We start from the raw sequence: 14,101 nt of genomic DNA on the forward strand, positions 1-14,101 counted from the left end.
GTCTTCTTTCTGGAATACTGACGACTCTAATTGTTTCCACTTCTCATCGGCCGGTGCCTACGGCAAGTGCAAACGTGCTTACAGGAGGGAAGTGGCCGCGCCCCTTCCCTCACGCCCCACCCCGGGCCCGGTGGAAGGCCCCGGTAATAAAGCCCATCCACGAAGACGGGCTTTTGGACGTGTGCAGCTACGTGACCAACACTTCTGCAAACCCCCTTTTCACTTAACAACCCGCCAGGAACGTCTCTCCAAGTCAGCATACACATACCTGCTTGGCATTGCTCTTACCCTCGTACAAAGCTGTCTTACAGATACCAACAAGGGAGAGAACGAAACTTAAAGATAACGGAGAAGAGAGAGGCTCTGGCCCCTCCCCGTGGCTCCTCCTGGGCCACTCCATGTACTTATTAGCCCAGGGAGGGGTGTCACCCACCCGGCCTGGCTTGCAATCTGCTGGACAGAGCGCCCACCCCGCCGAGGAGTGCCCACCTGAGGGAGTCCCCACCCCTCCACACCCCGCCAGGCTGGCAGCGGGCTGAAGGCTCACCTGGGCGAAGCGGCGGGCCCGCCTGCTCACAGTGAAGGAGTAGGCGCTGGGCAGGCGCAGGCTGACCGGCAGCACCGACACGTTGAAGTGGAGCAGGAGGGTGCCCTCCCCAGGGCCCTGGAAGCTGGAGTCGTTGACCAGCACAGCCAGCTGCAGGGAGCGGCTCTCCGAGATGGGGAGGCTGCGGTTGAGGACCAGCCCTGCGGGAGGGGGCACGGCGATGACGGCCCAGGCACTGCACGCCTCCTCCCAGGTGCACACGCTGCCCACACATGCACAAGGTTGAAAACATGTACACACACACACACACACACACACACACACACACCCAGTGGGCAGGTAACAGACCTGGCAGCTGGCAATAGGTTAGAAGCCCTATTTAAATGTTAGCTGTTGTACTGAGCTGGAAAGTATTATATGTAAGTACCGTGTGTGTGTGTGTGTGTGTGTGTGTGTGCGTGCGCGAGCACACATGCGTGTGCAGGGTATGTATGGAGTATGTATGTGTGTGAGGATATGTATGTGGGGGTGTGTGTGTATGGAGTATGTGTGTGTACTGTGTGTGTGGGTGTGTAGAGTGTGTATGTATGGAGTATGTGTGTGGGTTATGTGTGTGCTGTGTATGTATGCGGTGTGTGTGTATGAGGTATGTGCATGAGATGTGTATGTGAGTATATGTGTTGGGACTGTGTGTGTGATGTGTGGGCACAGAAGAGGTCAAGACTGGCATCACTGAGGCCCTGGGCAGGCTGCCTGGCCCTCCTGTCTCCCACCTCCCCTGCTGAGAACTCTCGGCAGCAGCAGCCTCCAGGGGGCTGGACTCCCACGCCCCCAGGCCCAGGAGCCAGTCCACCTCTGCACCTGCCATGGCCAAGGCTGTGGCGGCAGCTTCGTGGAGACCGAAGGGTGGAGGTGGGGCTCTGGCACACAGAGTCCAGAGCGAGTGGGTGAGGTTTCCCCGCACAAGGCGGGAGCCTTCGAGGGCTCAGTAGGGGAGGGGAGGCTGTGAAAGAAACGTGATCAGGCCAGGCAGAAAGGGGCAAAGGCACCAGCGTCCCCAGGCCCCCCAGAAGCAGATCCCCAAACAAGGACCCAGGTACAGGGGGTGTTTGGAAGGTGAGCCCAGGAAACGGGCAGGAGGGCTGGGAAGGTGGCAGGGAGGCCAGGCAGCTCATGAGAACGCCCCGTGTGTAGGTGAGCGCTGCCAGCAGCCGGCCCCAGCCCTGCAGGTCCCTTCCAGGAGCCAGACAGCACAGCGCCTCAGGGTCTCCCCGCTCACGGGTGCGGAGCGGCTACTGTGCGCCAACCGAGCTCGGCCAGTAGAGAGCTGCTGGCCGAGAAGGGCGGAGGGGCAGTATCCCCGGGCACTCGGCCACCTGAAGGGCAGCCAAGTAGATGCCAGGGTCGGAGGAAGGACTCGGGCTAGGACGTGTGCTTGCAGTGGGCAGCGAGCCCGGGCAAGGGCAGCATGGAGAGGTGTGCCGGGGCCTGCCGGGGCAGCCGTGGGGCAGCTCAGGAAGAGAGGGCAGCTTGTAAAAGCCCACCACGGTGGATGCGGCGAGCCCGGCAGAGGCGGGGGCTGGGCGGAGGGTTGTCTGGGGCTCAGAGGGCCAGGCTCGGTGTCGGTGTGTGCAGGGGGCTTCCCTGACCAGCAACAGGGGCTGCCGGTTTCCTGGGGCCCGCCAGGCCGCACCCAGCCCTCTTACTGTAGTCATGCACCGTTGCCCGAATGAAGCCGCCGTCGGCCTGGACCAAGGTCTCGTTGGGTGAGTGCTCCACACGGAAGGTCTGGAGGGCCCAGGCATCTCCCGGGAGCAGTGTGCCCGTGTACCGCCTCAGGAGCTCCCCGGAAGCTGGCACCACATCCGGATCGAAGACATGCAGTGTGGCCACCACAGTGCCCTGCAGAGAACAGGGGATGCCAGTCAGATCTCCTGCAGCCGGAGACGCAGGGAGGGCATGCACCCTGCAGGTGGACAAGGTATGCACAGAGCTGGCTCTAGGACAGACTGACCTGGGTTCCCGTTCCCACAGGGCCACTTGCCCACCTGGCCCAGTCACCTCACCTGTGAAACAGGTGTGGTAGGAATCTACAGACTTCCTGTACAGATGGGTGAGAACGGATGCCCGGGGGCTCTGCTGACACGCCCCAGCCAGGTCCCCGCAGAGCACGGCGAATACTCCTCTCTCCTGAGACAACTGTGCCCCGCAGGGAGGAGGGGTTAGCTCAGTGTCACACAGGGATACACAGCAGGGCCGGATCCACGCCCAGGTGTACACCAGAATGCTCTCCTCTAAGCATCTGCATACCAGGCTGGAGAGGGCTGTAAGGACGGCTCTAAGCAAAGTCACAGGACATCTTTGCTAACGGAATTCCCTACTGTCACCCCAAGGCAGCCCTGCCAGAGTCAGGGGACATTTCCTCACAAGATGTGCTTTCCTCACCGGCACACTCACCAAGCCCAGTCCTGCGGCGCCCAGAGAGGCAGGCAGACCACACACCACCTGCCCACCCTCCCATTGCCTTTGCTGGCTGGTTGGCTGCAGGACAGCCTGAAGCCCAGCAGGTGGCAGTTGTGCTTCACCTGTGCACCCGAGAGGGTTGGGGCTAGGATGGGCGGGGCAGCCCCCAGAGGCCCCCCCCCCCCCCCCCCACCTCCCCCCCCCCCCCCCCCCCCCCCCGGCCCTGGCTACCCTCCCGGAGCCTCGAAGCAGGTCCCACCCCACCCGGTGAAGACTGAGTGCTGGTGGAAGGGAGTGCCCTCCAGCCAGCTGCTGTCCTCTCCCCTCCTGGGGGCACTTGTGTGCCCCTAGATGCAGGCCCTTAGCCTCATCCGCCTGCTGGGACACAGGCTGGGTCCCCAGGGCCCTGGCCACCCCGTCAGGGGCCAGCTGGGAGCCGGCCGGGTTGCCCTGGAGGCAGGCAGAATGCCCTGACAACCGACCAACGGAGAACTAGAAGGACGGTCAGGCTGATGGCTGGATGGAGAACAGACACTAAACAGATGGGCCGACGGACAACGCACAAGCACACGGGGGCACACCTTCTTCCGCTTGAACTCCACGACGGCGCTGGCGGTGTCAACGCCGTCCAGAAAGGAGGGCGCCGAGTCGTCCTCGTCGTACACGGTCACGGGGAAGGGCACCATCACCTCCTCCTCGCGCGCGCCCACGCGCACTGTGCAGGCGGCCACCAGCTCATACTTCTCTTGGCGCTCGCGGTCCAGGGCCCGCCGTGTGCTCACCTCTAGGCTGTCGGAGGCGCAGCGGAAGGGCAGGTTCTCACCTGCGCAAAGCAGACCAGGAACCCCCAGTGTGACCCCGGGCTGGGACGGCTGCGCTGCTTTCTGAGGGCCCAGCAGGAGCCGTGCAGGGGAGCGGCTCTGCGGCTCAGCAGGGACACCGTCTGCAGGACTGTGTGCTCGTGAGCTTTCCTGTGGCGGCAGCCGGCAATGTGCTGATGGAGGATGAGGACCGGCCTCAGGTCCCATCCTCACCACCTAGGGAGGGCCCTGCTCCCCTTCGCCCACCTGGCCTGGGCTGTGGGTGGCATCAGCTCAGCCAGGCTGCAGGCCCAGAGATCCAGCTGCCAGCATTTGCTGCTTTTTGAAGAAAATGTTAGTTTTTTTAAATGATGGAAGTAATATGTGCTCATTTTAGAGAATGTGAGAAGTCCAGGCACAATCCCACCACTAGAAAACAAACACAGGGGACAGCTAGTGAGTGATTTGCTGTTACCACACGCTATTCCCTCTGCCGGGTTCGCAGCCTGCTCTACAGCCCCTGGCTTCTGGCTCGAGGCTGGTCGCTGTGAGCCTCGTCTCCCCACCGGAGGATGAGTGGATGAGACTAACACGCCTGCCTCTCGCCAGGCACTGCTGTGCATTTAGTGCCTCCCACATCCTCCCCAAACCCAGCGAGGGGAGGGCCAGGAATGACAACACACTTTTCAACCCAAGTCCGTCCTGGGATTTCATCCTCCAGGAAAACCCAGAGGCGGGGAATGCTGAGGGCTGGGGGGTCAGCACGGAGGGTGACGTCACCGCCACTTAGTGGGAAATCACAAGTCTCTCACATCAGAGCCACATAGTAACATGTGGATTACACATGTGGGGAATGCGTGTCATATACTGTTTCCCTCTACTGATATGGTTACAAAAAACATGCTCAACAAAATTTAATTATGTAATTCTTAGCCAGAAGGAGCAGCGTGCTAAACCATATGCTTGGTGACAGTCTTGCAAAGACCTGTATCCCTGCCCTGGGACAGGGGAAAGGACGGGCAGTGTGAGTGACGGCTTTTACTTTACCGAGATTCTCTAACATCGGTACCGTGTGTGATTAGCCTGGTGTGAATCCAGGTTCCACATCCTAGCAGTCCAGCCTCCGTGTCCTTTTTGAGTCCCTGTTCCTTGTCTTTAAATGGTTTCTCACGTGTCCACTCAGCCGCCTCGCTCACCTGCACGGGGATCACACCCCGCCTCCCCCACACCGCCCGCCCTCACAGCTGCTCAGGCAGAACCCTGCAACCTGTGTGGGCTCCTCTTCCCTCAACACCCACATGCAACTCGTCGGGAAGTCCTGCTGGACCTTCCTCCACAGCCCGCAGAGCCTGCTGCGGCCGGGCTACACCCTCCTCCTGTCCTCATCCTCACGCTCAGGGCTTCCGGAGCCTCCTAACTGGCTCCTTGCTTCCATCCTAAACCGCCCCACCCCCATCATCCCTAACACAGCAGCCAAACGAACCCTTTAAAGGTAAGTTAGGTCCTCTCACTGCCCCCCTCAAAAGCCTTCCACGACTCCCCAGCCCCTCAGTGGGCAGCCCAGGCCACTCCCCAGAAACTTCTCTGCCCTCGTGCAATCCTGGCCCCCCATCACGCACATCACGCCCCTCCGTGGAGCCCCCCCGTGGCACTCCCGCCACGGCTCCAGTGCCTCCGTCCCTGGCCACCCAGCTGAAGACAGCAGCTCCACACTCCATTCTCCTGGCTTCGCTCCCACCTCGCCCCTTCCAGAGCTGCCCGACTTCCTCAGTACACGTGTGCTCTCCGTCCTCCACAGGAAGGGCAGCCCCAGGCAGGCTGGGCTGCTGCCGGGGTGTCACCTCCCTAGCCCTGAGCACGGTGCCTGGCCCGCTGCAGGCACACAACAGGCCTCCTGGAATACGAGATGAGTGGACGGTGTGGTGGCTCATGTCCCTGCGCCCGGCACACGGCAGGCACCGAGGAACGGCCCGTGAGGCCCGCACTCACCTCCCAGGAGCCTGTAGGCCACGCTGATGTTGGGGCAGAGGAACTGCACTGGCAGCTGGCGAAACTGGTGAAAGGTGCCCGGAGGCCGGTTCTCCCGAATCCGAAAGGAGGGCTCCCGGTCGGGGAAGCAGAGCTCCCGGGGCTGGAGGGAGCCACATGCCGGGAAGGAGGCGTTGATCAAGGAAAAGTAGATGCGGGCACAGCCTGGCCAATGGCATTCGCCCTCCCGCAGGGGTGTGGGCAACAGGAAGACCTGGAGGTAGACGGTGAGCTGGGGGAAGCCGCCATCTGCAGAGAGAGGCCAGGCCCAGGGGCGTCAGCCACACCTGCCAGGTGGTGCGGAGCAGGAGGGGGAGGGCAGGAGCTCCAGTGGGGTGGGAAGTCCAGCCCTCACTGTGGTCAACGGGCCCTGCTGAGCTCTGACCTGGCCGTCACCTCCTGCTGGCCCCCCACTGCCTGGACCTGGGCTCTGTCTACTTCCTCTGCCTAGAGATTCATCACGGGCCAACCCTTCCTGTCATTCAGGTCTCGGCTCCAACATTGCCCTCAGAGGGGTGGGGTGCCCTGGCTGGGTCCAGCCCCAGGTGGAGGGCTCCCCGGGGCTCCACACCCTCCCCAGGCAGCTTCATCAAGGAGCCCCTGCAGAGACACACGCTGTGGACAGAGTACCTTGCACCTAGAGGTGGGATCTCCAGCAAATTCCATGATGGAGGCACCACACTGACTCCCCTTCCGATGAGGTCTGGACCTCAGCTGGGTGGGGGACTCCTCCTGAACCCCTTCTCTCGGCCGCGGGCAGTGGCTGCCCCTCATGTCTCCATACTCAGGACTCCTCTTTGCCTCTCACTAGCCTGTGTTTTTTTGCCAATCCCCGTCATGGTTACTAATTCTCTGTCCACATGTTCCCTGTTGAAATGAGCGTGTGCGTTCGCCCCTGCTGGCCCCAGCAGTGCACGGGGCTGCTCTCCTGAAGAGGCCGCCGATGAGACGGCGCCCGTAGCAACTTCCACGCTGGCCTCACCCAAGCCCTGCTCCGCAAGTGCCCCCAGGGGCCTTGGGATGAAGGTGACGGCAACTGTGTGCATAAACAAGACCCGTCTCAGATACCACCTCCTCCAGCAACCGTCTGGGGTGCCCTCTTTACTCGGGGACCCTGATTTTACTTGGCAAATCAGTGCAGTCATTCTGCCCTGCTGGGCAGTGACACCCACGGGCATTCACAGGCTGCCTGCCTCTCACCCGCGCATGGCAGCTCAGGGCTGGTGCGAGGGTCCAGCGGGGACCTACTGGGTGTGCAATCACCATTTTGTGCACAAGGCACAACCCTGCTTCACACCCCTTCCCTTGCCTGTACCAGGGTCACGCATGGCCTCCACCGGGCTCTGACCCCTGCTCTGAGGGCCTGGCCAGATCTTCCACCTGCTCCACCCGACCCAAGTCCCCAGCAGGTGCCAAGAGCAGCTTGCTGCTGATGGTGAGACAGGCTTTCTGTGCAAAGTGTTGCTTCTCCAGCAAGTGCCAGATCGTTGGCTAAATAGAAACCTTGGGGTTCTCCAGCCCCTCATAACCCCTCTCTCATAGCCCCAAATCCTTGTTAACCGGTAAAGGCATCTGGGTCCAGTGTGGAGGGAGCACCCCATCCTTCACACGGTCCTTCCAAGTCCTGGAAGCAGCGGAAGGCCCAGGGCCATCAGCTGCCCCCAAAGTTGTCCTGGCTCCCTCCCCAGGCTGGACACAGAGTCAGGTCAGTCTCCTTCCCTCTCACACAGCAGAGTCCCCCTCTGAGCCTCAGCGTGGGCATGCCGTGGGCGTGCCGTGGGCGTGGGGGGAGAGGGCGGGTGGGGCAGCCTTACTGCGTATGCTGAGCTTCTCCCAGGAGCTGTGGTTCAGGCTCCAGTGAAGGTAGAGAAGGCCCGTGTCCTCCTCGATGCGAATCCAGTCGTTCTCGTGCAGCCGTTTGCGGTAGGCGCCGTAGAGGTGCTGGCCGAGGCGGAAGCTGGGCACCTCATCGGGGGCGTCGCGCAGGGCGTGGACGTAGAGCAGGGGCGTTCCGGCCGGCTGGTCCACGTACAGCTTCTCCCAGTAAGCGTCCCTGGAGAAGTAGAGTCCCAGCGGGGCTGCAGGGAGCAGGGAATCGAGTGAGGGAGGGGGAGGGTGGTGACGGAGCCAGGAGCAGGCCTCCGAGGCACACTGGCGTTCCCAGCGGCTTCATTTCACACTTGGATAAAAGATGCTCATGGACAAAAGAAACTCACTCATTGAAAACTCTGAACCGAGTAGGACTTTCTCATCTGCAGTTCAAGAACACCGACACACAATTATTTGTCTAGTTAAACACTAGCTGAAAATGTCCTGCTTTCAAACAGAAAAAAGGAGGAAAAGGCAATCTACAGCAGCTGCAAAACCATTCTCCATCACCCTCGCTCGATAAGCACGTGACCCACGTGGATGGGGCTTCCCCCAGGCTTCTGAACGGGTCACCTGGAGCCGGAGTTTCCCGTGCAGAAGACGCTGCCACACCGGCGGGGCAGGCAAGCGTCGCCAGAAATGAAGAAAGTGCCTTATAAGAAAGAAACACATTTTTATCTAAAGTTAAACACTCTCCTACCATATGACCCAGCAATTCCACTCCATTTGTCCAAGAGGAGTGGAAACTTGCTCACAAATGGCAGGGTTATGCACAGCCCTTTTGCACGGGTGTGCAGGATGTGGGAACAGTAATACAGAAGCAGCCCAGGCCCTTCAATGGTGAACAGGTCAGCCAGTGTTTACACAGTGAGGCATCCCAGGCAGCAATACAAAGGGGTGGGCGAGCCACGCTCACGATGACTTGGGGCGGTCGCAGGCACAAACGAATACATGTGGCATGACCTAGACTACTTTTAGGTGATGGAAATCGGACTGGCTACCTGTTGGGGGCGGCGGGAGGGGGGGTGCAGCAGACTGCGAGGGACAGGAGAGAAGGTTCTGGGGACATAGAGGTTCCATAGCCTGATGGGGTGGGGTCACGTGGGCACATCCACTAGTCAACAATGCACAGCCAAGGTGTGTGCATTTCCACCTACGTTAACGCTGCCGGAAACCCTGCTCCCTGAGGGCTGTGGGTAGAGCTGGGAATGCCACGGGGAAGGGAGATGCTGACCCCGGCCGGCGGAGGGGCATGCGCCCGAGATCCCAGCTCCTAGGGCTACAGGGAACCTGGCTCGGGTCGGGGGAGGGCAGGTGCGGGTCCACAAGACAGCACACAGGCCTGGGCAGCCTGGGTCCCAGAGGCCCAACACCCCCACCGAGGTGGCATCCTTGGGAGCACTGTGGCAGCTGGCGACCAGGCATATGTGATGAGAGGCAACAGAGCTGCTGCCGGCTTGTTCTGCGGGGACACACGCCCTGGCCCTGGTCACTGGGTGAGCGCCCGCTGCCTTTGGAGCCAGCCCTCGAGGAGGGCCATGAAGACGGGTCTTGTGGGGGGCAGGGGGCAGATGCTCTGCCCCGAGGTCCACCTGCCAGGTAGGTAGGAGCAGATTCAGGGGCTGGGGCGTGGGACGAGCTGAGCTCCTGGGAGCCCCTCCCCCCAAGCTGATCCAGCCCCAACACAGACCACATCTGCAGGGGAGAGTGCAGAATCCGCGTGGGGCCCAGGCAGCTGCTGCCAAAAGGGGTTTGCGGGCCAGGCAATGACTGTGAGCAGAAACAGACCTAAATGCACTTAAAATGCCTTCCAGGTGGCGCCTGGAGCAGGGCATGCTGCCTTAATGCTCCTCCTCGTCACCAACACTTTTAGATGGAAACACATAGGCTCCAGGGCGGGAGGGAGAGGATGTGGGTGCAGGGCCGGCCTCCAGGGGGTGCAGCCTGGGCAGTCCCAAAGGGCCCACACTTGGTTTAATGCTCTGCTGTCACTGTCTGGAAATTCTACTCCCACAAGGGCTTTCTTTACAAGATGTGCACAAGGGCTCCGCATCTCCACTCTGTACTGGGCCCCACAAAGGACGCGCCCAGTCTCGGTGGGTGGAGGAGGGCCTGGGATGGGCCACTGGTGTCCATTTCCGTGGCCTGCAGAGTGCTGGCCTCTTCCGAGCCTCAGTTTCTCCAACGGAACCAGGGGAGGACGTGCAGGAGAGAGGAGCAGCCAGTGTAGGTGCAGACAGGCCTCACCTTGGCACAGGTACACACCGTGTAAACCTCCCACTTCAGATCCCAAACCCCGGTGCGCAGACCCCTTTACTACCCCATTTCACAGCTACGAACACTGATCCTGGGAGGGGAGGAGTGTCACCCAAGCCAAACTGCTGGAGGTTCTACATCTTGGGGTTCAGCACAGCAGCTAACGAAGTGGTGGTAGGAGTCGGGATAAAGGCAGATGCTGAGATTGCTGGAGGCCGAGGGCGGGTCTGGCTGACGCCCCAGGGCGGGCACCTTTCTGCCGGAGAGGGCTGCCCGGCACCCGCCTCGGGAACTCTGGGCAGGCCAACAGCAGGACTCGCAAAGCCTCTCCCACCCATGCCTTCCACCTCTGAGGCCACGTGGTGACAGAATCCTCCCGCACCTCGTCTAACGTTTTTGCCGACAGGCTTGGCAGCGTGCCCCTCCCGTGCACCTTGTGGCTCGGCTCCCTCAGCTGCCTCTGGGCCCGGGCACCATGCCGAGGGGTGAGGAGCCGGCTCTTCTCACACGGGACAGGCAGGTCCTGCACACCTGCCAGAGCGACCCCGGAGACTTCAAGGCCTGTGTGTGTGCCCGCACACGTGTATTACACTGTTTGTGCACACGGGTGTGCAGGATGTGGGAACAGAGACAGAGGCCCACAGACCCCAGACCCCTTCTGTTCCGATCCTGTCCCAGCCCGGTGGAACAGACACAGAACTAACGTTCAATGGGGTGAAGTGCCGTCTGGTTACAGAAAACCGGAGAAGAACCAAGCAACACTTAGAGAGATGGAGATACATTTATTACACGCGGGTCCAGAGGAAAATGTCTCTCAAATTAGGGACCCCAACATGGAGGAACTTTCCCTATTTATGTTTTTACCTTCTTTGTCTCCCAGATATGGGGTGTTTCCGGCCCCCTTTGCAAGTTCTTAAAGAGCCCCTCTGTGCTGGGGCCTTGAGACCTCAACCAAAGTCCTGGCCTGGTGCCAGCACTGATAATTTCATCCGGGGAAGGTTTAATGGCCTCTCCGAAGTGGGAGTAGTCTTATTTTCCTTATTATTTAAGCAAGCAAGCATTTACAGAAGCCAAATAGCAGGGTTAAAATTTCAAACAGCAGTTTTTATGTAAGATGGATGCTTCAGTCTGACTCCCAGAAGGGTTTTCTTTACAAGCACCCTCCGCCTCCCCCGCCCGCCCCGAGTCTGCCACGCAGGCATGGAGGGCTCTAGTCACCCACCCAGGGTTCTGCTTCTGCCTTGACCTTTTCTGCCTTGAAAGCCAGGCAAGGCAGGTTTCAACGCTCTGTACTTGGTTGGGATGTTTAATTTATTCATATATGATGCAGATGGAACAGGCCCAAGTCCTCTCCTCCCTCTGGTTTAGTCAACCCTTCACAAGAGCACACAAGTGCACACATGCACGCCCACACCGCCCACATACATGCACATATATTCTCCTGCCTTTTCGGGACTCTCTGAGTACCCCCTCTGCAGCGAGCAGGATGCTGAGCCTCATCAGGCCCTCAGGCACTGTAGGCACACAAGTGTCTCCCTCCTGGCTCTGTGCTCTGCCCCGGCCGCATGCAGTCCCGAGGCACCGGCGCAGCCCACGCCTGAGCCCGGCACTCGCCTTCCTGAAGCTCCCGGACACACGCCCTTCTGCGTGCCTGTCCATCGCCTCCACTCCCCTGGCCCTCCAGGGTCTCTACTGCTGGCCTCACGACTGCAGACCAGCCCTGGCCCTGGTCGCCCCACCAACTTCTCCACGGGCAGTGGGCTGACCCCAGCCTGGGGTGGGGGCCTCTTCCCTGGGTACCCTCCCTCTGTGAGCCTGAGGGTGCCCACAGAGCTCCCAGATGCCTCACCGTTGTTCTCTCATCACAGCTTAATAATCATGATTATGTGAACTTCTCCAGTTTTCACTGCTATGTGGGTGCTATTTCCTGACTGGACCCAGACTGATACACCTCTCTCTCTCTCTCTCTCTCTCTCTCTCTCTCTCTATCTATATATATATATATATATATATATATATATATATATATACACACACACACACACACACACCACAGACAGGTTGCACAGTCTCACACACACATTCTCTCACATTGGTGCACACTTTCCCCACCCCATTCTCAGTGCAGACACACGGAGCCCTGCCAGGCCTGACTGTGGGCTCACCTTCCTCGGCTCTCCATGGGCCTGGCCAGTCCTGGCCATTAGGGGCCACACAGCTCACCTGAGGTTCCTCCGACCTCCTTGCCACCTGTGGTGGGTGTCCTGCCCTCTGACCATGCAGGCACCTCCTGGCCAGATGCCCCACCTCTGGGCCTGCCCTTCAGTCTGTTCTGAGCGTCGGTGAGTCACACTCACCATGGTCACCCTGCCACGGAGACCCATAGAGCCCAAACAACTGAAAATGGCAACCCGAAAGCCAGATCTGTGAAACGGTGTGGCCCAGAAGTGTGTGTGGTCGGCAGCAGCACCTGCGTATGTGTGTGTGCAGGGAAGGCCCTCCCCGCAGGCCCCTGCACCAGGCAGCCGCCTCCTGCCCTCACTGAGCGCTGGATGGTGCAGGTCACAGTCTTATTCAGGCTCAGCAGTCTCTTTAAAAGGCGGTTTCCTAATGCTATCATGTTGGATAGGTCTCAAGGTCCAGGCATTCTTGTAAATTCTTTTCTTGCTAAATGTTACAATGTAGCATAGTATTTTGCAGATACAGCTGTAAACAGGATGAGCTTGCCAGGAACCCAACCAGGTAAATGTAGCCTATTTCAAAGAAGAAATTAACATGCAATTAACCAAATGGTATCTATAAGCAATGGCTAAGCCTCCCTGGAGGGAGACAGAGCTTGGATGTGAATTCCCTGTCTGCTTTATGTACTTGCTGCAAGTAAATAAGACAACCCAGCAACACCAGGTGTCAACATCCCAAGCAGGGTTGTTGGGTGACATCTTCACTGGGAATGCAGGCAGCTAGCACGGGCTCCTCCCCAGGTGGCCCCGCCCCTGCAGGCCAGCTGTCCCTGTTCAGGGGTCCCTCCAGCCTCAAGCCAGGACCCAGGGCACAAGTACCTGGCACCATCAGCCTCTCAGGATTTGGCTTGTCCGCCCACAGTCCCTTCTCCTATATCCCATTCACTACTCTCTTTATTCTAGTTGAATATTGGATACCTAGAAGGAATACATTTTACATAACCTTTACCCTGAAAGTAGACCCTACAGCAAACACCATGAACCCATGGCCAGCCTTACTGGACACTAAGCTAAACTGCTGCCCCCCACCACCCTCCCGTCCACTCCATCCCACTCACAGCAAACACGGACCTGGGTCTTGGCCTGTCTCTTGCCTTTTACCGACTCTAGACTTACAGGGGTGAGCGCTAAAACTTACCCAGGCCTGGCAGGGCTCAGTGCGTCTGCACTAAGTGAGCAAGAGAACGGGGTGGGGAGTGTCTACCTGAAACTCAGATAATACTGTATGTCAACTGTACTTGGAAAATTAAAAATACTTTTACCGCATCCTTGGAAGGCACTTTAGCTGGGCAGAGTTGCCGGTCCTGTAAAGGCAAACTCCAATGTCTGGTTTCTGTTGCGGCTGCGAACTCCACACTCGTCCTGATGGCCACTCCCTGCATCTCTCCTCTCCAGGTGCGTTAGGACCTCCTGCCTGGAGTTCTCCAGTTTCACCACCACCAGCCAGCGAGCTCACCTCCCATGCGCGTCTCCTCCTCTAGGTGACGGAAGCGCCTGTTCTTTCTCCAAATTCTCCTCTAGCAAACGGCAGCCAGTCCCCAGTTCTAACTGCCACCACTGCAGACACTGCAGCGCCTACCAGTTCTCCAGCCCGGACACCTCGACCCCACGTGCCAGATGCGCCTCTCCATCAACCATTCCACTGCCACGTCCCGTCTGGCTTAGAGGACGCCCTCCCCTGCTCCTCCCACTCTTCCCACCCCAGTCAAGGCCCCTCTCCTTCGGCCCCTTTTAGGCCAAACAACTGAGTCACCCTGAGCCCTTTCTTCTTCCACCCCTTAGACCAGCCACAGATTGCCCTCTGCCACACCCCAGGCAAGCTGCCACGCTCCCTCACCTGGACGACACCACAAGGCTCAACCCAGCCTCTGCCAGCCACTCCTGACCCCACAAGCCAC

The 14,101-nt window shown here is 59.6% G+C and overlaps 1 protein-coding gene across 1 annotated transcript in view; it reads right to left on the bottom strand.

Moving 5' to 3' along the window:
• RET (ret proto-oncogene) overlaps window positions 1-8,660 on the bottom strand; it is a 29,195-nt gene extending 20,535 nt beyond the window's left edge. Inside the window, exons 1-6 of the mRNA XM_054729333.1 lie at window positions 8,624-8,660; window positions 7,653-7,916; window positions 5,800-6,087; window positions 3,592-3,833; window positions 2,254-2,449; window positions 548-747 (exon numbers count right to left, since the gene is read on the bottom strand). Coding sequence (XP_054585308.1) covers window positions 548-747; window positions 2,254-2,449; window positions 3,592-3,833; window positions 5,800-6,087; window positions 7,653-7,916; window positions 8,624-8,660 — 1,227 coding nt within the window. The remainder of the gene's footprint in view (window positions 1-547; window positions 748-2,253; window positions 2,450-3,591; window positions 3,834-5,799; window positions 6,088-7,652; window positions 7,917-8,623) is intronic.
• Window positions 8,661-14,101: the final 5,441 nt, after the last annotated feature.

Source organism: Eptesicus fuscus, chromosome 17, assembly GCF_027574615.1.
Source record: "Eptesicus fuscus isolate TK198812 chromosome 17, DD_ASM_mEF_20220401, whole genome shotgun sequence".
NCBI classification, from domain to species: domain Eukaryota; kingdom Metazoa; phylum Chordata; class Mammalia; order Chiroptera; family Vespertilionidae; genus Eptesicus; species Eptesicus fuscus.